The sequence below is a fragment of the Liolophura sinensis genome, chromosome 12 (assembly GCF_032854445.1).
Source record: "Liolophura sinensis isolate JHLJ2023 chromosome 12, CUHK_Ljap_v2, whole genome shotgun sequence".
NCBI lineage: Eukaryota > Metazoa > Mollusca > Polyplacophora > Chitonida > Chitonidae > Liolophura > Liolophura sinensis.
Genome location: NC_088306.1, coordinates 3,877,706 through 3,894,825, shown reverse-complemented (window position 1 = coordinate 3,894,825; position 17,120 = coordinate 3,877,706). Strand labels below are relative to the sequence as shown.

Genomic DNA, 17,120 nt, shown 5'->3' with positions numbered 1-17,120 from the left:
AAGATGTCCTCTATCACGACGAAGTGGATCGTGATATCCAGATATAAGAATTGCATTGTTACAGAATCTGTCAGTAAGATGCGTTTCCGTAATAGCAATTGCAGTCTGCTACTCTATATACATAGAAAAAAATGATATAGGACACAGTTATCACAGCAAAATATGTAAAAAAAAAATGCTATAAAGTTGAAAAGCCGAGAAGATGAAGTTCAGCATTGGGAATATGGCACTGGCGGACAATTTACTCCGGGTAGCCATGTTGTAGAAGTATGAACTTGGCTAATCACTAGCGCTGAAAGCGTCAGGTGATAATTGGCTGTCAGGTCAATAAACCCATTAGCTCTCGATTGTCAGTATGGTGTCTTTTAGTGGATGAACAGATATCTCTGCTATGAACTGGATTTTGCGGTTAGTTTTAAGGACACGACAGCACCTGGCTAATACATAATTCAGTCTGTAAAGGTGTGGGAATGAACACATGTAGACCGTCTGATACGGCTGTTATGGTTTATTAGTAGTTGGTGAACGCAGGCGTGGTACAGAAGTGAGGGAGAAACAATAAAAAGCTACAATGTACAAAAATATACACCAGATACACTCACAGTGAAGTACTGTTTTATCATGAAAAGGCATTTCATATACAGACACAATTCAGATTTACATCACTCCATGAGAACCAAAAGTCACATCCTCTACTGCTACTAGCCAATGGGTAGAACATTACCTTATCTTATCTTATCACAAGACAGTTCCCAGAATAGCTATCATAGAATTACAACTGCAATTCTCACATCACCTATTTATAGAAATACACAAACATGCTTTATCAGCAAAAACTGGGCCTCCGTGGCTCAGTTGGTTAGCGTAAGGTAATGACTCAGAAGCCTCTCACCAATATGGTCGCTGTGAGTTCAAGTCCATCTCATGCTGGCTTCCTCTCCTGCCGTACGTGGCACGGTCTGCGGATGCTCGTAGGTTTCCCCCGGCTCTGCCCGGTTTCCTCCCACCATAACGCTGGCCGCCGTCGTATAAGTGAAATATTCTTTCGAACACCAATCAAATAAATAAAAAATAAATCAGTGAAAACATCACTAGTACTGACCACTCAATAAACATTTCAAAACATTATTCACAGTCTTATCTGTATATAAGTAATGTTAAAACTTGTAAAGAAATATTAATCTAAATTTCGACAACTGATAGTTTTGTCACAACTGACAATTACTAAAACAGAAATATCTCCATTCATTTAGTTCAACAATTTAACAGCTGCCTGGTCCTATCCTGATACACTGTAGTCTATGAGAATGTAACATGATACACAAGTCACCTCTACCACATCAGGACAGTAATATTTCGTTTTAGTAACAATATCATCTGCACATAGTTTTATCTACCCAGAGGGTAAACTCTAACATTCACCCTCAAGAGAGCTACAGCATCCAATTCAGGAAAGCAGCTACATAACCCAAAATATTCTTTTGAATTTCAGCCACATAATAATACTGGTAGCATTGTTCCCTTCTTAAATTAAATCATGCTGTCCTTTCACTCTATGTGCTAAACCTTAGCAGCTTTACTGCGAAAATATGTTCGCAAAATCTGAATGAAAGAGTCGGTAAATTCCCTGAAGTCGGTACAGCCAGCTAGACCGAATACTTACACCGTTGCAGGACGAGGACGAGCAGGACCACTAAAACACGAACCTTGGGTCCACAAACATCGCCCTGGCTGAGGGCCAAACTAAAAGAAACATCGGCCCTTTGAACACGAAACAGAGCTGATGCTCTTTGGATGGGTATTAGGCGTTTTTGTTTGTATTTTCTCATTGTCACATGGCTTATTACCGACGGTACGGGAGAGCTCGTAGGTTTTGTGACGTCACTTTAGATAGCTATAACATGGCAAAATGGCCTCACCAAATGAGTGGCTAGGTACTGACGATTGTTTGCTATATGTTTTGTTGATAAGCGGCGTAGAATTTTTAAAATCTTTTTAGAACATTTCTGGAATGCTACTTTATTAATTAATTCAGCTTTAGTGGCTGACTTTATGTCCACTTTAATAACACAAACGTTGAGGTGTATATGGAGAGATGAGAGGACCTGAGTTCGATTCAATATCTGCGCATAATAAAAGAAAACAAATTATACAATATGGCCACACAATAGACATTACGATTCAATGGATGGACAGAATTTTGCTAAAAATAACTGTATCAAATTAGATTAGAAACAGTGCATAATTAAATTAAGTGGGACACAACCTTTGGACATAAGCCCTCGACCAAATAAACCTACACGAAGTGTGATAGCAGAATGTAAATTGGTCTGCAAGATAACAAAGAGACTACAAGGCTGGCTAAAGAACAAAAAAATAAAAACCAAAATAAACGAACAAGAAACCCGAATTTTAAGTGCTAGACACTAAAGCTCAACATAATGAAAAAACGTGTAACTGTTCAGTAGAGTGTTTACCTTATCACTCATGTGATTATTTCACAATTATTATTCATAGCTCATCGTGCCAAGTATCAAAATATGAATTCCGATTGATGCCACGACCATTACATGACACAGTACGAGCTAGTTTTTGGTCGAAAGTAAATAGGTCGCGTTTGCTGGACACCTGAGGGCCTTGACCCCACTCGCGTAGACGATAAAACAGATTCCCATCATGCGTCCAGTTACTGTGAATTAGTTTCTCTTCTTCCAAACCGAGCATCGATTTGAACAAGTTATAGCTGTCCTTGGTCAAGTTTTCATTTATGAACACGCGAGATGTGGATGGGAGGTCTTTCTTGAAATTCGTTTTAGGTACGATATGAATTTAACGATGATGTGCGATTTATATGGTCTGATGAAATAAGAACGGGAAATAAATGTCGTCGTTCGTAATATTTATAGGTTTATAAAGAAAAGAAATGCAGACGTTTCAGTGAAAATCAAAAGTGCAGTTATTGCGCCACCGAACAGACTAGTGTAATCTTTACAAGATGAGGATGAAAGAGAAGTAGAGTTTGCTGACAAAGTTAGCTGATTATCCGTAGGATTCTGTGCGGAAGTTGATGGCATCAGAGTCGTGAAAACTACGTTCGTGTGCACTTGAACTGACCGGCCAGGGAGTGGAAGCGCGGGAGATGGTTGACTGAGGGCGCGATTGCCCTGAAGTAAACTCGGCCTTTGCTTCTGCTCCACGTGATCTAATTTAGAATCAAGGGATTTGTGTCCGGTGACCTGCATAATTTTGTGGAGTGAGGCCAGAGTTTACAAGGGTTTGGACGGCTGTTTTTCGGACCGAGTGATTAGTTTTCCGGCCTTTCAGTCCAGCAGCCTCGGCTGCCCTCTTCATTAGCTCTCCCAAACGATGCTCTCCCCTTGGAGTGAAGTAATACCACACAGCTGCATCAGGTTTGAGGCGACATTCGGAAATTGGTGTGAGGTAGAACGGACTGTCCGGAGACACATATTTTTCTGAACGAGCACGGACGAACATCTTGTTGTGTCGTCTGCTTGTTGACAAACAGAAAGTAGTCCGTACGTGTGACGTCACAGTTACAACTGTCCAATATATTAAAAATATTGGACAATTGTGTTTACTACATAATATAGTAGGCGCTGGACACTTAGGTGTATAATAAAAACGGATATAGGCCTAGATGTCGCAAGTCGACACACGGCGTCATGTGTTGTTTCATCCGCTCTAAGTTCCGAACCAGATATGCGCACAGATTCTCGACGGCTATGTTGCTTAGACCTATCGCACAATAAAGAATTCTCAAATTTAAGTTGTGTTCTTTCTTTGGCCTGTCTTCTATTTTGGAATCTAAAAAGGCAACAATGTTATTAAAACCACTTGTTTTGTCAGTCAGAGTGTATTTTGCTATTGCAGCAGATTATTCTGTGAAATACGTCACAATATTGCCTAATAATAACAGAACAAATTCCAGCTTCACTCAGACACCAGATTTTCTGTTAAAATTAAAAGATTAATACTTGAGTGTTGAAGTTTTCCTTGATTATACTGGCAGTTGTTATGTTTTTTAAAATGCAAAATGGGTTATTCCTTGCTATAGGGGTGCTATAGATAACGCAGTTTCCAACACCCCCTCCCCCCTGCCACGCCCCAATTATTTTAATACTGTTTCACATATGCTAATAATTGGAACATAGCTGTGAAAATGTAAAACTTGTCAACTGTTTATATATTTCAGGTTGTAGACACATGATATCGAATGAATTGCAAAGGATTTCAGATCCGAAAGACTTTTGTCTACATTTGATGAATACTGGTTATTTCACACGGAATAACATCGTGGCTATACAGGCTCTATTGTGGAACCTTAGAAACATCTTGCTATATAATGAGGTGTCAAAGATGGCCAGCAATATCAAGGATATCCTCTACTTTTGTGAACCCAATCCAATACCAGGTGCGTAGAATTTGTCATTATAAGAACATAGGCCTAAATGCTTATTTTTTTAGAAATTGCATATTAATATAGTTTTATAAATATTTTCAATGTTTTGGTAAGAATAATATTTTTATAAAAATTTGGAAAGACCGTGCCAGAGCCTCTTTTAGCACAATTGGAGCTGCACCAAACCTAAGACTGTAGCTTCTGAAATAGCTTTAAAACCTAATGACGTCATCGATAGTTTATCGCATTGTTAGTAGTAAGTAGATCAAAGATCATAAATCTCATATTTTACTGCCTGCGGGGCGCGTGCTAAAACGCTCGTGAAATGGTGTAAATAGAACGGACGGGTCTAATATGAATCGGGCTGTTTTGGCTGCCAAAAATGAATGGATAGATATCACATACCAGAACAGCCTCTCGCGGCCACTTTTGCCATCAGTTTTGCTACTCTTCGGGCTGAAATCAGTGACTGTGTAGACTGGCACCCCCTTTTGTCCGGTTATACCTGGAGAATATGGCGCCGTAGGCCGCTCGCTGGACAGTTTCGAACACTACTGTGTATGGGTCTGAACGTATTTACATGGCTGTAGTTTTTTCCTACTTAATTACGTATTTTTTACGTATTACGGCTTTAAACGTTTTGGGCAGGTGATAGAATTGAAATAATGTTTCCTGCTATGGGCATATAGCGGCAGTTTTAGTCAGCTGGGTGCACAAAGTTAAAAACAACGTTCAATCCGGTCCACCTTATTGACCATAAAACTGCCGCTATACATCCCTAACAGAAATTACTTTCTTTCTTGATTTTACCTTTGTGTTTACTTATCTCTTTATGTATTATTCATGTCGTATACCATTCTTTACCAAACAAAATCGTATAATTTGTGAATAGACACTGACAAAATAGACCTACTTAGTTATTGTTAAGGAGCTCATGTTATTTTGACATATGTACCAAGCCCTAAACACTTTATTCCAAAAATTGTCTTGGATTAACTCAGTATTTTAAGTTTTGAAAATCTCTTCCCACCAATGTACACATATTCCTTGTGGGTACATAGTATTTGTCAGTACAGGAGTGTAGGCCTACTCCATGTTTGTCTATTTACGTGAATATTTCTTACATTTATAAGATTTTTAACTCTTCCATAGCATAACATGTTGAATCCTGTCATTTCCTCCATTTTAAGTCAAACAGTATTAAACTCTGATGTACTTGGTATAGCTAGGAAAAGAAGTGAAAGATGAGCCAAAACTGTCAGTTTATGCATTCTGTTTTCCGTGTATGTTAATTCTTCAATTTCTGCTTTAAAATCTTAGATTTAAGACAAACAATTCAACATGCACAACCAGGGAATTTTGGTAAAAGAAAAAAAAGCTAAAAGCATAAAAGAAAACAGCTCAATTCCAATCGAAGGACCTGGGCACAGTTTCAAAGAAAAAAGTGAACGTCGATACATTGTTTCAACCAAAATTGACGTTTCTGATCGAGTGTGCATATTTGGCGATTTATTACTAAGAAACCATCTCTTCCATGGCTATATGTCGTATATGGGCACTTGGCCAAGTTTTATACTCGGATTTGGAAATACACAGAGTTGTAGTAGGGTTTTAAAATTGACACTTTTATCGTGCCTCTCTGAGGCGGATTTTCCGCCTTACCGTACCAGTTCCTTTTGTTATTATTTTAGATTACACCAGATATTTACCTGTCACAAAATGTCTGCTTCGTAGATGCTTATAGAGATATCATGATTCTAAAGTTTGAAAAAGTTATGAAACGACCCGCATTATAAGTTTTACAAACTTGTAAGTTTTAAACTGTAACACACGCACAGTCGAGAGTTTGACATAAAATACAAGGAGATTTTAGCATTCCTCTCCGGCATCCTATTCCATTTTGAAACTAGAATGCATGGGTTTAAAATGGGTCTGGTTTTTGTGCAGTGCAATTGGAGCATTATAAGCCCCCATTAAACTTTACTTGCCCAAATTTTCACTTAGGTTTATACACAAACGCACATGTAGGCCAAGTAGGCCACTGTGCATATAATTTTGCATTTTCGTTTTGTAAGGAACAATTCTGATCACTCAGAGAAAGAACTGTATTCAAATACCCCTTGAGATAGACTCAAGGGATCAAGAGATAGGTGTAAACTCGAAATAGTGTAATCATTCGATGGGTGCGTCCTTTATACAACACTGGAAACTGCTAAGATAGGTGAGCTAGCAGCCACCAAGGAATTAGGTCAGTGACCTACGTGACCTGGCTTAAGACTAGGGTACTATAGGGTAGATAATATGCAGTTTTATGAAGCTTACATTTCAATGACACGAACAAATCATTTTAACGTCATTTTCGTAATAATTTTATGCATAAATTCCTCTTGAAAAAGGCCTCTTGTGTTTGAAAAGGGTAAAGATTAACATTAGTTGTGATGATATGATATGAGATGAAAATGATATGAGAGATACCGTAAGGAACACAGCTAACAGCACGGTTGAAAAATATTTGCGATGAATAATGCTCTTTAACCCCAACTAGCGAAGCGTCCTCAAAAACAAAATCTTCGGCAGTTTTCCGTAAAATTTTTCGACTTGTGTGACGATGAATCACCAAGATGAAACGTGAAGTAAGGGATTTATGTTGGAATGACGTCATGTGCGTTTTGACGTCAAGTGTTCTTGCATGACGTCAAACCAGGCAAAATTGAAAACGATGGAAAGCTTTAAATTTGTATTATCCCCCGAAATTAACAACAGCGGTTTCAATACCATGCATTTTTTACAGTTTATGAAAGCAATTCAGATTATCTCGACACGTATCATTTCACCTTGCTTTTGAGACATACGGCATTTGACACTGAAGTAGCTTTTTTAGGCATTTATGCTTCCAGTGTTGTCAGTATGGCTGTTGACATATTAAATGAGGTTAAACACCACTTATTTCTGTCAATTTTGTTTTATGTTAGCTTCGAAATTACACAGAGAAAATACTTAAAGGAGAAAACTTAAATATCAAACAAATACAGTTGAAAATAGTATGCATTTCCCTCGCATTTACATGCCATAAAAAATTGTAATATGTACCTCAAGGTGATAAATTATAAATAAATTCAGCGCAAAAATCCGTTGTGGGCGACTTCATTTTGCCTAAGAACTAGTCCTGAAGTCTGCTGTGTTAGTAGAAGAATTTCTGTCGGAAACCACCAGTAGTAGGGAATGTTGCAAGCGTGTCACCTGGAGGGTGTGCAATTTTGATGCTACGCAGGTGTCGTTGAGTCCGCGCTCTGTGAGGGAACTGAATTTTGTTGACAAATACATGTACACTGGGTAATATATATCCGCTGCCTGGGATAGGTTCACTCACTACAGAAGGACACAAAAAACGACGCCGTACTAAGCCTCACACCGGCCGCCAGCCAGCTCGCCAGCAGCTGCAGCCACCGCCACCACGGCGGCGAGTACGGAAGCGGGTTCAGAGAACGTTCACGGGCAGAGACTCAGACCCGGTCGATGACGCTCTCCATGCATTGTACTATGACCCCGACAGTCCAGCGGCTTACAGCGGCGTTCAGCCCTTGCTCAAGGCAGTCCAGCAACATGGAATCAGAGTCAGTTGGGCCCGTGTGTCGGTTTGGCTGACTCAGCAGGACACGTACAAGCTGCACCGTCCAGCTCGACGACACTTCCCTCGTCGGCCGCGGCTGACAAGTTTTATCAGGTGGAGAAGATCTTGAGAAAGGAGCGTCGCCGAGGAAAACTGTACCATTGGGTGAAGTGGATCGGCTATCCACCCAGCTTTAATTCTAAGGTGCCGGAGGATGACGGGGGTAACTGTCACTCCCTACCTCAAGGCCTACCTTAAGGGATGGATCAGTGGGTACAAGGCTTGCGCCAGAATAAAGGCACCGCGGCAGTCTTGCTCGGAGTTCTCTTGTAGATCGGAGTTTTAGTGGGTTGATTGGCCGCGGAACTCAGCGGGAAGCTCCTCCAAGACCAGTCGACCCTTCAATATTTACAAGGGCAATTGAACAAGACGCTCCTTCGTTGGTCTGGAAAGCCTTTCTCCCCGCCGCTGCCGCCGCCGCTCCCGTCTCCACCACTACCATCACCATCGTCGTCGCCGAGTAACCTTGCTTGTCGGCTTAACAGCACCGCCCCGGGCGAGGTCCTGACTTTTATCCCGCTACCCACCACGGCGTTTACCCCCCGAATAAGGACGGGTCCACGGACATAACCGTCACTCCCCGGTTGAAGTTTACGGGATTCCCCAATTCACCCCAACTCCGTCGGCGTCACCGACCATTGCTCCCTAACAACACTTCGGTACTTCGATCACCGTCTTCACACCCATCTATTCTTCACCCAACACGGTGCGGCGCGGTAGCAGCAGCGCGAGTAGCAGTCTGTCTACCTCGCCCGCCTCACCCGTGGCGGCTAGCAGCAGAGGCAATCGTAGTGGCAGTCCGTCTACCACGCCCTCCCCACCTGTGGCGGCCAGCAGCAGCAGCAGCAGCCGTCGGAGTAGCAGCCCGCCTACCTCACCCTTCCCGCCCGCGGCGACGGCGGCGGTGTACCCTCACCCGTGCGACCAGCCGAACTGACTCACCCAGCTTCTCCATCCGTGAATACTCGATGGGAGCATCCGTTTACCTGCATCGTCAGCGGACCGACAGGGTGTGGAAAGTCAGCGTTTGTAAAACAGCTGGTGCAGCACGCTCAAGCTCTCATTACCCACCCCCTCAATGCGTCGTCTGGCGTTACGGGGAGTGGCAGCCGTTGTACACCACGTTGCCCAACGTTCGGTTTGAAGAAGGTGTGCCCAGCCCGTCGGCATTCGACCCGGGGGAGCGGACGTTAGTCGTGGTGGACGATTTGATGGCCAAAGCAGACGAACGCGCGACAAAACTATTTACCAAAGGCAGCCGCCACCTCAATATCAGCGTGGTGTACATCATACAGAAATTCTTCAACAAAAGCAAAGATCAGCGCACCATCAATCTGAAAGCACACAACTTGATGTTAAAAAACGCGCGAGACGCGTCTCAAATTACCATTTTCGCTAAACAGATGGCTCCGGGGCAGACGCAGTACGTGCGCGAGGGGTTTAAGGATGCCACCACCGAACCTCACTGGTATTTGCTGGTGGATTTCAAGCAAGCCACACCCGAACACCTGCGACTTCGCACCCACATCTTCCCCGGGGAGATTCAGTCCGCCTACCTCCCCAATTCATCAAACTTCCTACGCACGTTCTGCCGAATCAGTTTTTTCCACGTCAACCACCCGGGATGTCACGCCGGCTCCAACTTTACAGTCCCTTGCTGTCCCTGCTGGCTTGAACCACCCCTGCCATTCGACGCGCCGTGCTGCGCGGCAACTATCCGGGTTTACGTCGGTGTTTGTGTGAATGTGCCAAGAATGTGTTAAATGGAAACGTTCCACTATCGCCGGTTCAGAAGGGGAAGTTACAGCGGCTCTAATACGGAATGTCCGACGCACCCATTCGTCACCGGCACGCAGAACCCAGAAGACGTACCGCTCCCACTCGTCCTCGCCTGCCCGTTAGGCACAAAAGACGTACGCACCCGCGCCAACCTCGACTCACCAAACTCCGCCCCGCACCGGATATTTTTAGCTAACGCCATGGCTCTCCCCCAAGCCTAGTGTTGTCCGTTGGTTAGCAGTGACTTTGATTTGTGAACCTTACCCCCTACCGCAACCAACGTTCGAGAAGGTCGCAGGGATGCCTACAGTTCCATGGGCAGGCTTAGCGATGTGGGGCTCGTGATATTTCTCATCAACAACGCGGACAGTGACACGAACTTCTACTTGGCCAACACCATATTGTACGTGAAGGCGAAAATCCTCGACGGGGATGGAGAGGTTGTGAAGGACGGCAAGAGTGTAGCTTTGACTAACCTGTGGCTGCTTTTGCAGTTGCAACAGGTCGACGTCTCCCTGAACGACAAACCCACCACCGCTTCAACCATCATGTACCCGTACTGTGCGTACATAAAGACGTTGTTGTCTTACAGCGTAGAGGCCAAGAACACCCAGCTGTTCTCCGCCTTGTGGTATATGGACACCCCAGGGAAGTTTGACAGGACGGATGAGACCAACACGGGGTTTGACGAACGGCTGCAGCACACGGCCCAAAATCCTGTCGGTTGACATGCTGGGGCGCCTGCACTGCGACATGTTCCTGTAACGGCGTTACCTGCTGAACAACGTGAGCGCCCGCATCCGTCTCACTCCGTCCATGGACGCGTTTGCCTTGATGTCCGGTGAGGAGGCTCCCAACTACAAGACCAGCTTGGAGGAAGTGTTGATCTTTGTGCGCAGTCAAACTGACGATAACATCACTAGTGGTTGCGTCGAGGCAACGATTTGTCCCGCTCCGCCTCGTATACCACCCGCAGCTCAGGTTTAACCAGAAATTCCCAGTCTGGGTCAGACCAGGCCATGTACTCGGAGTCCGTATCCATCTCGCAGTACTGCCTGTCCGCCTTGTTAATAAAACGACTTATGAAATCATAGTAAAACTCCAACATACGGAGTTTGGCATACTGGTACACCATACATCCTATCTGCAAGGGTAGGTTATAACGAATGGTCCTCTTGCTGCTCACCACTTCGAAGGTGTCGTCATCGATTTGGTCGAGTGTACAGCACCGCACACTCTCCAGTAACTTACGCGTCTTCGTCAGATTTTCACATCCACATGCCGGTCTTGGTTTGTCTCGGTATTGCCATAGCCGTAATTAACCAACATTTTACCACCAGCGGGGGGAATCATCGTTTCCCCGACAAGGGCCTTGTCAGGGTAGGCGTCCCCCTCTAGCCGCGGTTGGGTGACGGCGTGCGCGAATGATAGGAAGGCTCGCTCGGGCGTGTGCTCCATCACTTGATGGACGCGGGTCACTACTAACCCGTGAGCGAGATACCACTGGAGCAAGGGTGTGGCCAGCAGATATTCCGACCGAACATACTGCCGATCAGCACACGCCTGGAACCGGGCTCATTTACTTCCGCGACTCCGCCATGGTGGGGCCTATGTCCTCCCGGCTCACATCAATGTTTCTAAATATGCGTTGACATTCCGCAAAGTCCGCTTTGAGATGGCCCGGCACGTGGATGCCGCATTCGACAAAGCCAAACAACGGACCTTGGACGACAGCCTCCACCAGCTGAGCCTACGTCCTGGGCTGTCGCTGTGACGGGGCTAAGGCGTACCGTTGCAGGAAGGCGCGCAAGGCTGGGTTCGTTTTCCGCAGGCGAAGAAACTCTCACTCCCATATGGACACCAATTGGTAGCCCTGGGAACAGATGTAGGCCTCATTCGTTTCCACTTCCCGGCACAAGTCTTGAGGTGTCCACCGTCGCTAGTCGTTGTAGCGGAGCTTACCCTGGCTTGGGTGATTCAAGTGACAGCCGGGGTAGTGGTAATAGCAACCGTGGAACTGGAAGACGGTGGGTCGTCGGTCAATGTGGGCGAACCCGTCTACGGGGAGTTGCCGATCATCGACCCGCTTCTCGGTGTGATTCAGCCGGTGGCGGATGGGTACCCCCAGCTGGTACGACTACCAGTCCGCCATTCTTTAGCCAGACGCGTGGCGGTGCCGGAGGGAACGAACTGTTTGAGCCTTGTCATCAACGCTTTAAGATTAAAACCACACAACAAAACAATTGCGGACCAAGAGAAATAAGCTGATAACACCCGCTGTGTCACTTCGAAAGCAGTTCCCCAGTAACTCTAAAGTATCGAAAATTGGACCATTTATAGTACAAAATACGGCATGTGTTTATACTACGGCGAGCGTTCGGGTGTACCAACTGAGAAAGAAAAGTCCTTTCTTGAAGTGATGTGTCCACACTAGACGGGGCATCGCCGCGTAGACACTATGCAAAATAATGAGATTCTCAATGCTATACAATGTTATAGAATGTTACACTATACAATGTTATTTCGCTCCCTTCTCGAGCACGACTCCCTCCTTCTCCTCGCTTATTGGACGACGCAGCGCGGACTTCAACGAGATAACCGAGCGGGCAAACACACACGCCCAACCCAATCACCTCATTGGTCCGTTTTGGCGCCACGCAGCGTAACACGCATACTTTACAAGCCTACTCGGGGGCCTCCGTGGCTCAGTCGGTTAGCGCACTAGCGCAGCGTAATGACCCAGGAGCTTCTCACCAATGCGGTCGCTGTGAGTTCAAGTCCAGCTGATCCTGGCTTCCTCTTTGGCCGTATGTGGGAAGGTCCCCCAGCAACTTGCGGATGGTCGTGGCTTTCCCCCGGGCTCTGCCCGTTTTCCACCCACCATAATGCTTGCCGCCGTCGTATAAGTGAAATACTCTTGAGTACGGCGTGAAACACGAATCAAATACACAAATAAATAAACAAGCCTACCCATTACGAGGGTAGCGCCCTCCAGCGGGACAGTGCAGCGTATACGTGTCCTGCTGGGCCAGCCAAGGCGACACACACGCCCGACTCACTTTAAGTCCATGTTGCCAGGCTGCCTTCTGTGATGTCTAATCATTATTGTTTTATTCATTTTACATTTTAAAAAGGCACCAAATCCAGAGAATATGACCACAGAAACGTACTATACGATACTATAGATATACAATACTAGTGCGTGTGTATTTGTGTGTGTGTGTGTGTGACCTCTTCCCCCCGTGGTACGTCCTCTGGTGTCGCGCCCAGTTGTCCCGCCTGGAAAAGTGCCTGGCGGACGTGCCGCAGGTAAACTGTGACCTCTCCCCCTCTGCGCGCTGCGCCCTCTCGTGTCGCAAGCGATCGCTCCGTCGAGAAAAGCGTCTAGCACACGTCCGACAAGTAAACTTTCCCGAAGCCTCTCCTCCTCCTTCTCCTCCTCCTCCTCCGTAAACCATGATGGCAGCTTAGCATCAGTAGTATACTCTCTGGGTGAACATGATCTGGTGTTGTCTAGGCGTTATAGTCGGAATAAGCTCCACTCTCTTGACACACCGACAACGCGTACGTCAACGAAATTCAGGTACCAAAACCGCGCGGTCACCTCCATTGGTCAGTTTTGGCGCGAATAGAGCTGAAGGAGCTACTCAACCCAACTTTACCATCCGACGTTCAGTTATGGCACGACAAATGGAGCTCTCCCATTGATCAGTTTTGTCGCGACATGGAGCTAAATTAGCTGCTCTCGCGTGTGACATCAGTTTTGGCGCGAATGACATGGAGCTCCCCCAGTTTTGGCGCGAACGACATGGAGCTTAGCCATTGGTCCGTTTTGGCGCGACATGTAGCTGATGCTCTCGCGCGTGACATTTTTTGACGCGACATGGAACGCATGACGTCACGCAGATGACGTCAGGCGCAGAGTGCGGACGTATCGACACCTGCGCCTCACCAAAACTGTGACACGTTTGTAACATTCCCTACTACTACCACCGAAGAGCAGTTCGTACATTTCGGTAGAAAATGTACGTGACCTGCCAACCGCCGATACTTCGCGTTGCTGCGGTGATTTCCGCTTGACGATCGGGTAACCGGAATCTTGGGCGTTGGTTCCGAGTTTGCACGTACAAGCCGGCAGTTTTACCGACTCTCATTGGCTGAGCAGCGGTAGATCCAGGGTCAATCCTGGGTCGAGTCATACCTAAGGCCTTAAAAGAGGAAGTTGTAACTTCCTCGCTTGGTGTTCACCATGAAGGGTATAGTGCAACGACAATGGTTGACCCGTATCAGCATAATGGCTCGGGCGGGGCGCCTTACTTGCCTTCGGTGAGTCGTCTCAGTGAAGCAGCACCAGATAAAAGAGCAGTGGAAATCCGTCCTGCAACAAGGCGGCACATAACATGCACTCTAAGGATTCCTTCGTCGTCATATGACTGAAAAATTGTTGAGTACGACGTTAACCCCCAACCACTCACTCACTCATTGGCTGCGAGGCAACACACCCTGAGCATAAATTAAACGGTGTTAAGGATGGATGACGCGATGGACTCGGCGACTTATGCCAGCTTTGTCATTTTCTGACTTAACGTGTATGGCGAGGAAAAATCGCAAAATTATGCAGCTGGCACCACCAGATAGAAAAAATTGTGCTCTTTTCAGCCTATGTTTTTAAATCTTCTTCTCCCTTGAACTGTAAAAAGAAAAACATTTGGCGATACGAAATGTAATCACATATACATATAAACCTTTCTCAAATTCATTCAATAATTTTTTTTTCATAACACATTATAAACATAAATCACTTTACAACACTTTCTAAGGATATGCAAAATCTTTCGGTTAAGCACGCTGAACCCACCCATAGCGGTCAGTTAACGCTGGACATATATGTACTGAAAAAGTATATGGTAGAGGGATCTGGGTTCATAAAAATATACTGAACTACGGATTTGAAAAATTTGTACTTTCTTCTAATGGTCTGATTTCAAGATTATTCTCGGCCTTACAGGTAAGAGTGTCAGACCTAACTGCGAGTTTGTGCTATCAAGTGTTGGAGGATATCACTGCACAATGTGCAAACTGGCGGAATGTCGCTACACTCATCTGTTTGAGAATACATAAGACCCACGCAAAGGTGTGAATATGGAATTGTACGAAAATGTCGAAAGTACGAGACAAAACCCCACAGGTTTGAAGTTTGTACAGAGTTTCACTGTCGTGTTTTCACATTTTACGCCTTTGCTTTTTCATCGTTTTCTGTTTTTGACATTACATTTCTGAGGTTGGAACTAAGATGCGAATGTCCGCACCCGGCTTCCATGCCTGTGGGGAGAGGCTAACGGTATACGTCTACCCTGTCCTTTTTTATTACGGCTTAGGTGTTAGTAAGACACATAAATGTCAGTACTGTTCTCGTTCTGTATTACAGCTACTGATCACGACTGTGTTACCATACATTACAAGCAAAAACCTTCCGAGGAAGAGGTTCAGAGTTTACAACAAAAGTTTGCTAGTGTGTTCGGAATACCATGGAACTTTGTCTTAATTGTTGGATCAAAGCCTACACGTAGCTGGTACATCACCCTGATGTTTCCTGCAGTGTGCACGGAAAAGTTTTTGAAATCTGATTTAAAGGCAGAATTGTTTAGTGAGCAAGTGATAGATACCATAGACCTGCACGGAGAGACCATTGATTTAAGCGGTGAGAAAAAGGCGGCAAAGCAGGAGGAAAAGACTATGGAATCAAGTTATGATCAAGAGACAGCCTCCATGGAGACGCATGAAAAACTCATTGGTGAGATAAAATTAGTATTTTACAGTGTTCACCTTCACTTTTTAGCTCACCTGTACGAAGTAAGGCGAGGTATTGTGAAGGGGAGGGGGGGAGTGTTGGTCTCCGGTTAAGCTTTTTTTTCAGCACCCGTATAATGGGCATACGTGAATGGAAGGTTAAGCTTTTCTTTCAACTGCCTAGTCTAAGGTATGGTGTGTAAATGTACACACTCGGATGGAAGGTTAAGCTTTTTCAGCTCTCTGGATGTATTTATTTTATTGGTGTTTTATGCTGCCCTAGGTTATTTATGTATTTATTTAATTGGTGTTTTGCGCCGTGCTCAGGAATACTTCACCTATACAACAGCGGAAAGGATTGTGGTGGGAGGGAAAATGGTAGAAACCAGGGGAACCTATGGCCATCCACAGGTTGCTGGAAGATCTTCTCACATACTGCCGGAGAGAAAGCCAGTATGAGCTGGACTTCAACTCACAGCGATTGCATTTTAAACGGCTTTGAAGGCAATGTAAGAAATCTAAATGAATCTATCCTCACCATTAAAGAAAGTTTTCGTTCGTTTATTCAGTGGCAAAAAATATTACTTGAAACTTATGGGATGCAGCCTACTTATCAGTTGTCCACGTAACACACATGTTTGCCCTTTTGGAAAGCTTTGCGGCACAGTACACAAAGAGTGAGAAATTCAATGCAGCCCAAGAATGGGAACATGTGACCAAAACTCGCCTGACCAGTGAGAACTGGACCAAACCATGAGAACTAAGAGGGTGTGTATAGGAGATTTACACAAGATATGGATGATAGGCAACGTCAACATAAAGTCACGCTCAGCCACTGCCTTGTGAGAAGGTTGTGCACCAGCTTGCAGCAGTGGTCTTTCATATGCAAATCACGAACGACGATGATTTAAGTATTCCGTCGTAGTCTTTGGGAAGGCACACACACACACACACACACACACACACACACACACACACACACACACACACACACACACACCAGCCTGTGACCTAGGACACAGTGGTACATGGCAATAGCCTTTTTGTTCTCATGTACGTGTACTCTGCATGTAGGACTGTGCAAAAAACTTTCTGTAGATAATACGCATACAAGAGGAGACTGGGAGAAAATGTCTAAACCCTGGTAAAAGCTTCGAAACAATAGGCTTGTAAGCCGTTCATTACTCTTTAAACATAGGTTGAACAGTGTGTAAGAGTTGTAGTCCTGCATGGAGACTTTATAGCGGAGATAACAAAGTAAAGTCTATATAACTGGTAAATTTTTGCATTAAAAGTCTATTAATCAAAATGACTAAAAAACATTCACAAACCCAACAGAACTAAAACAAATAAGAAAATCAACCTTCCATCAGTACCCTATTTCTTCTAATTTTTAGGATAACTTTCAGCAGTGCTAAAATACTTTATTTGGAAAAGTGAATATGTTGATGTATTATTCAT

General features: G+C 44.9%; 2 protein-coding genes across 6 annotated transcripts in view; both read left to right on the top strand.

Moving 5' to 3' along the window:
• Positions 1-17,120, top strand: part of LOC135479147 (cAMP-dependent protein kinase regulatory subunit-like) — a 112,154-nt gene that overhangs the window by 55,770 nt on the left and 39,264 nt on the right. The gene's annotated exons all lie outside the window — the stretch shown is intronic.
• Positions 1-17,120, top strand: part of LOC135479145 (uncharacterized) — a 47,191-nt gene that overhangs the window by 4,142 nt on the left and 25,929 nt on the right. For 4 of the 5 annotated variants that reach the window (XM_064758904.1, XM_064758903.1, XM_064758902.1 and 1 more), the window contains exons 3-4: positions 4,214-4,432; positions 15,298-15,663. In XM_064758904.1, coding sequence (XP_064614974.1) covers positions 4,214-4,432; positions 15,298-15,663 — 585 coding nt within the window. The remainder of the gene's footprint in view (positions 1-4,213; positions 4,433-15,297; positions 15,664-17,120) is intronic. The other variant, XM_064758905.1, reaches the window with a different exon arrangement.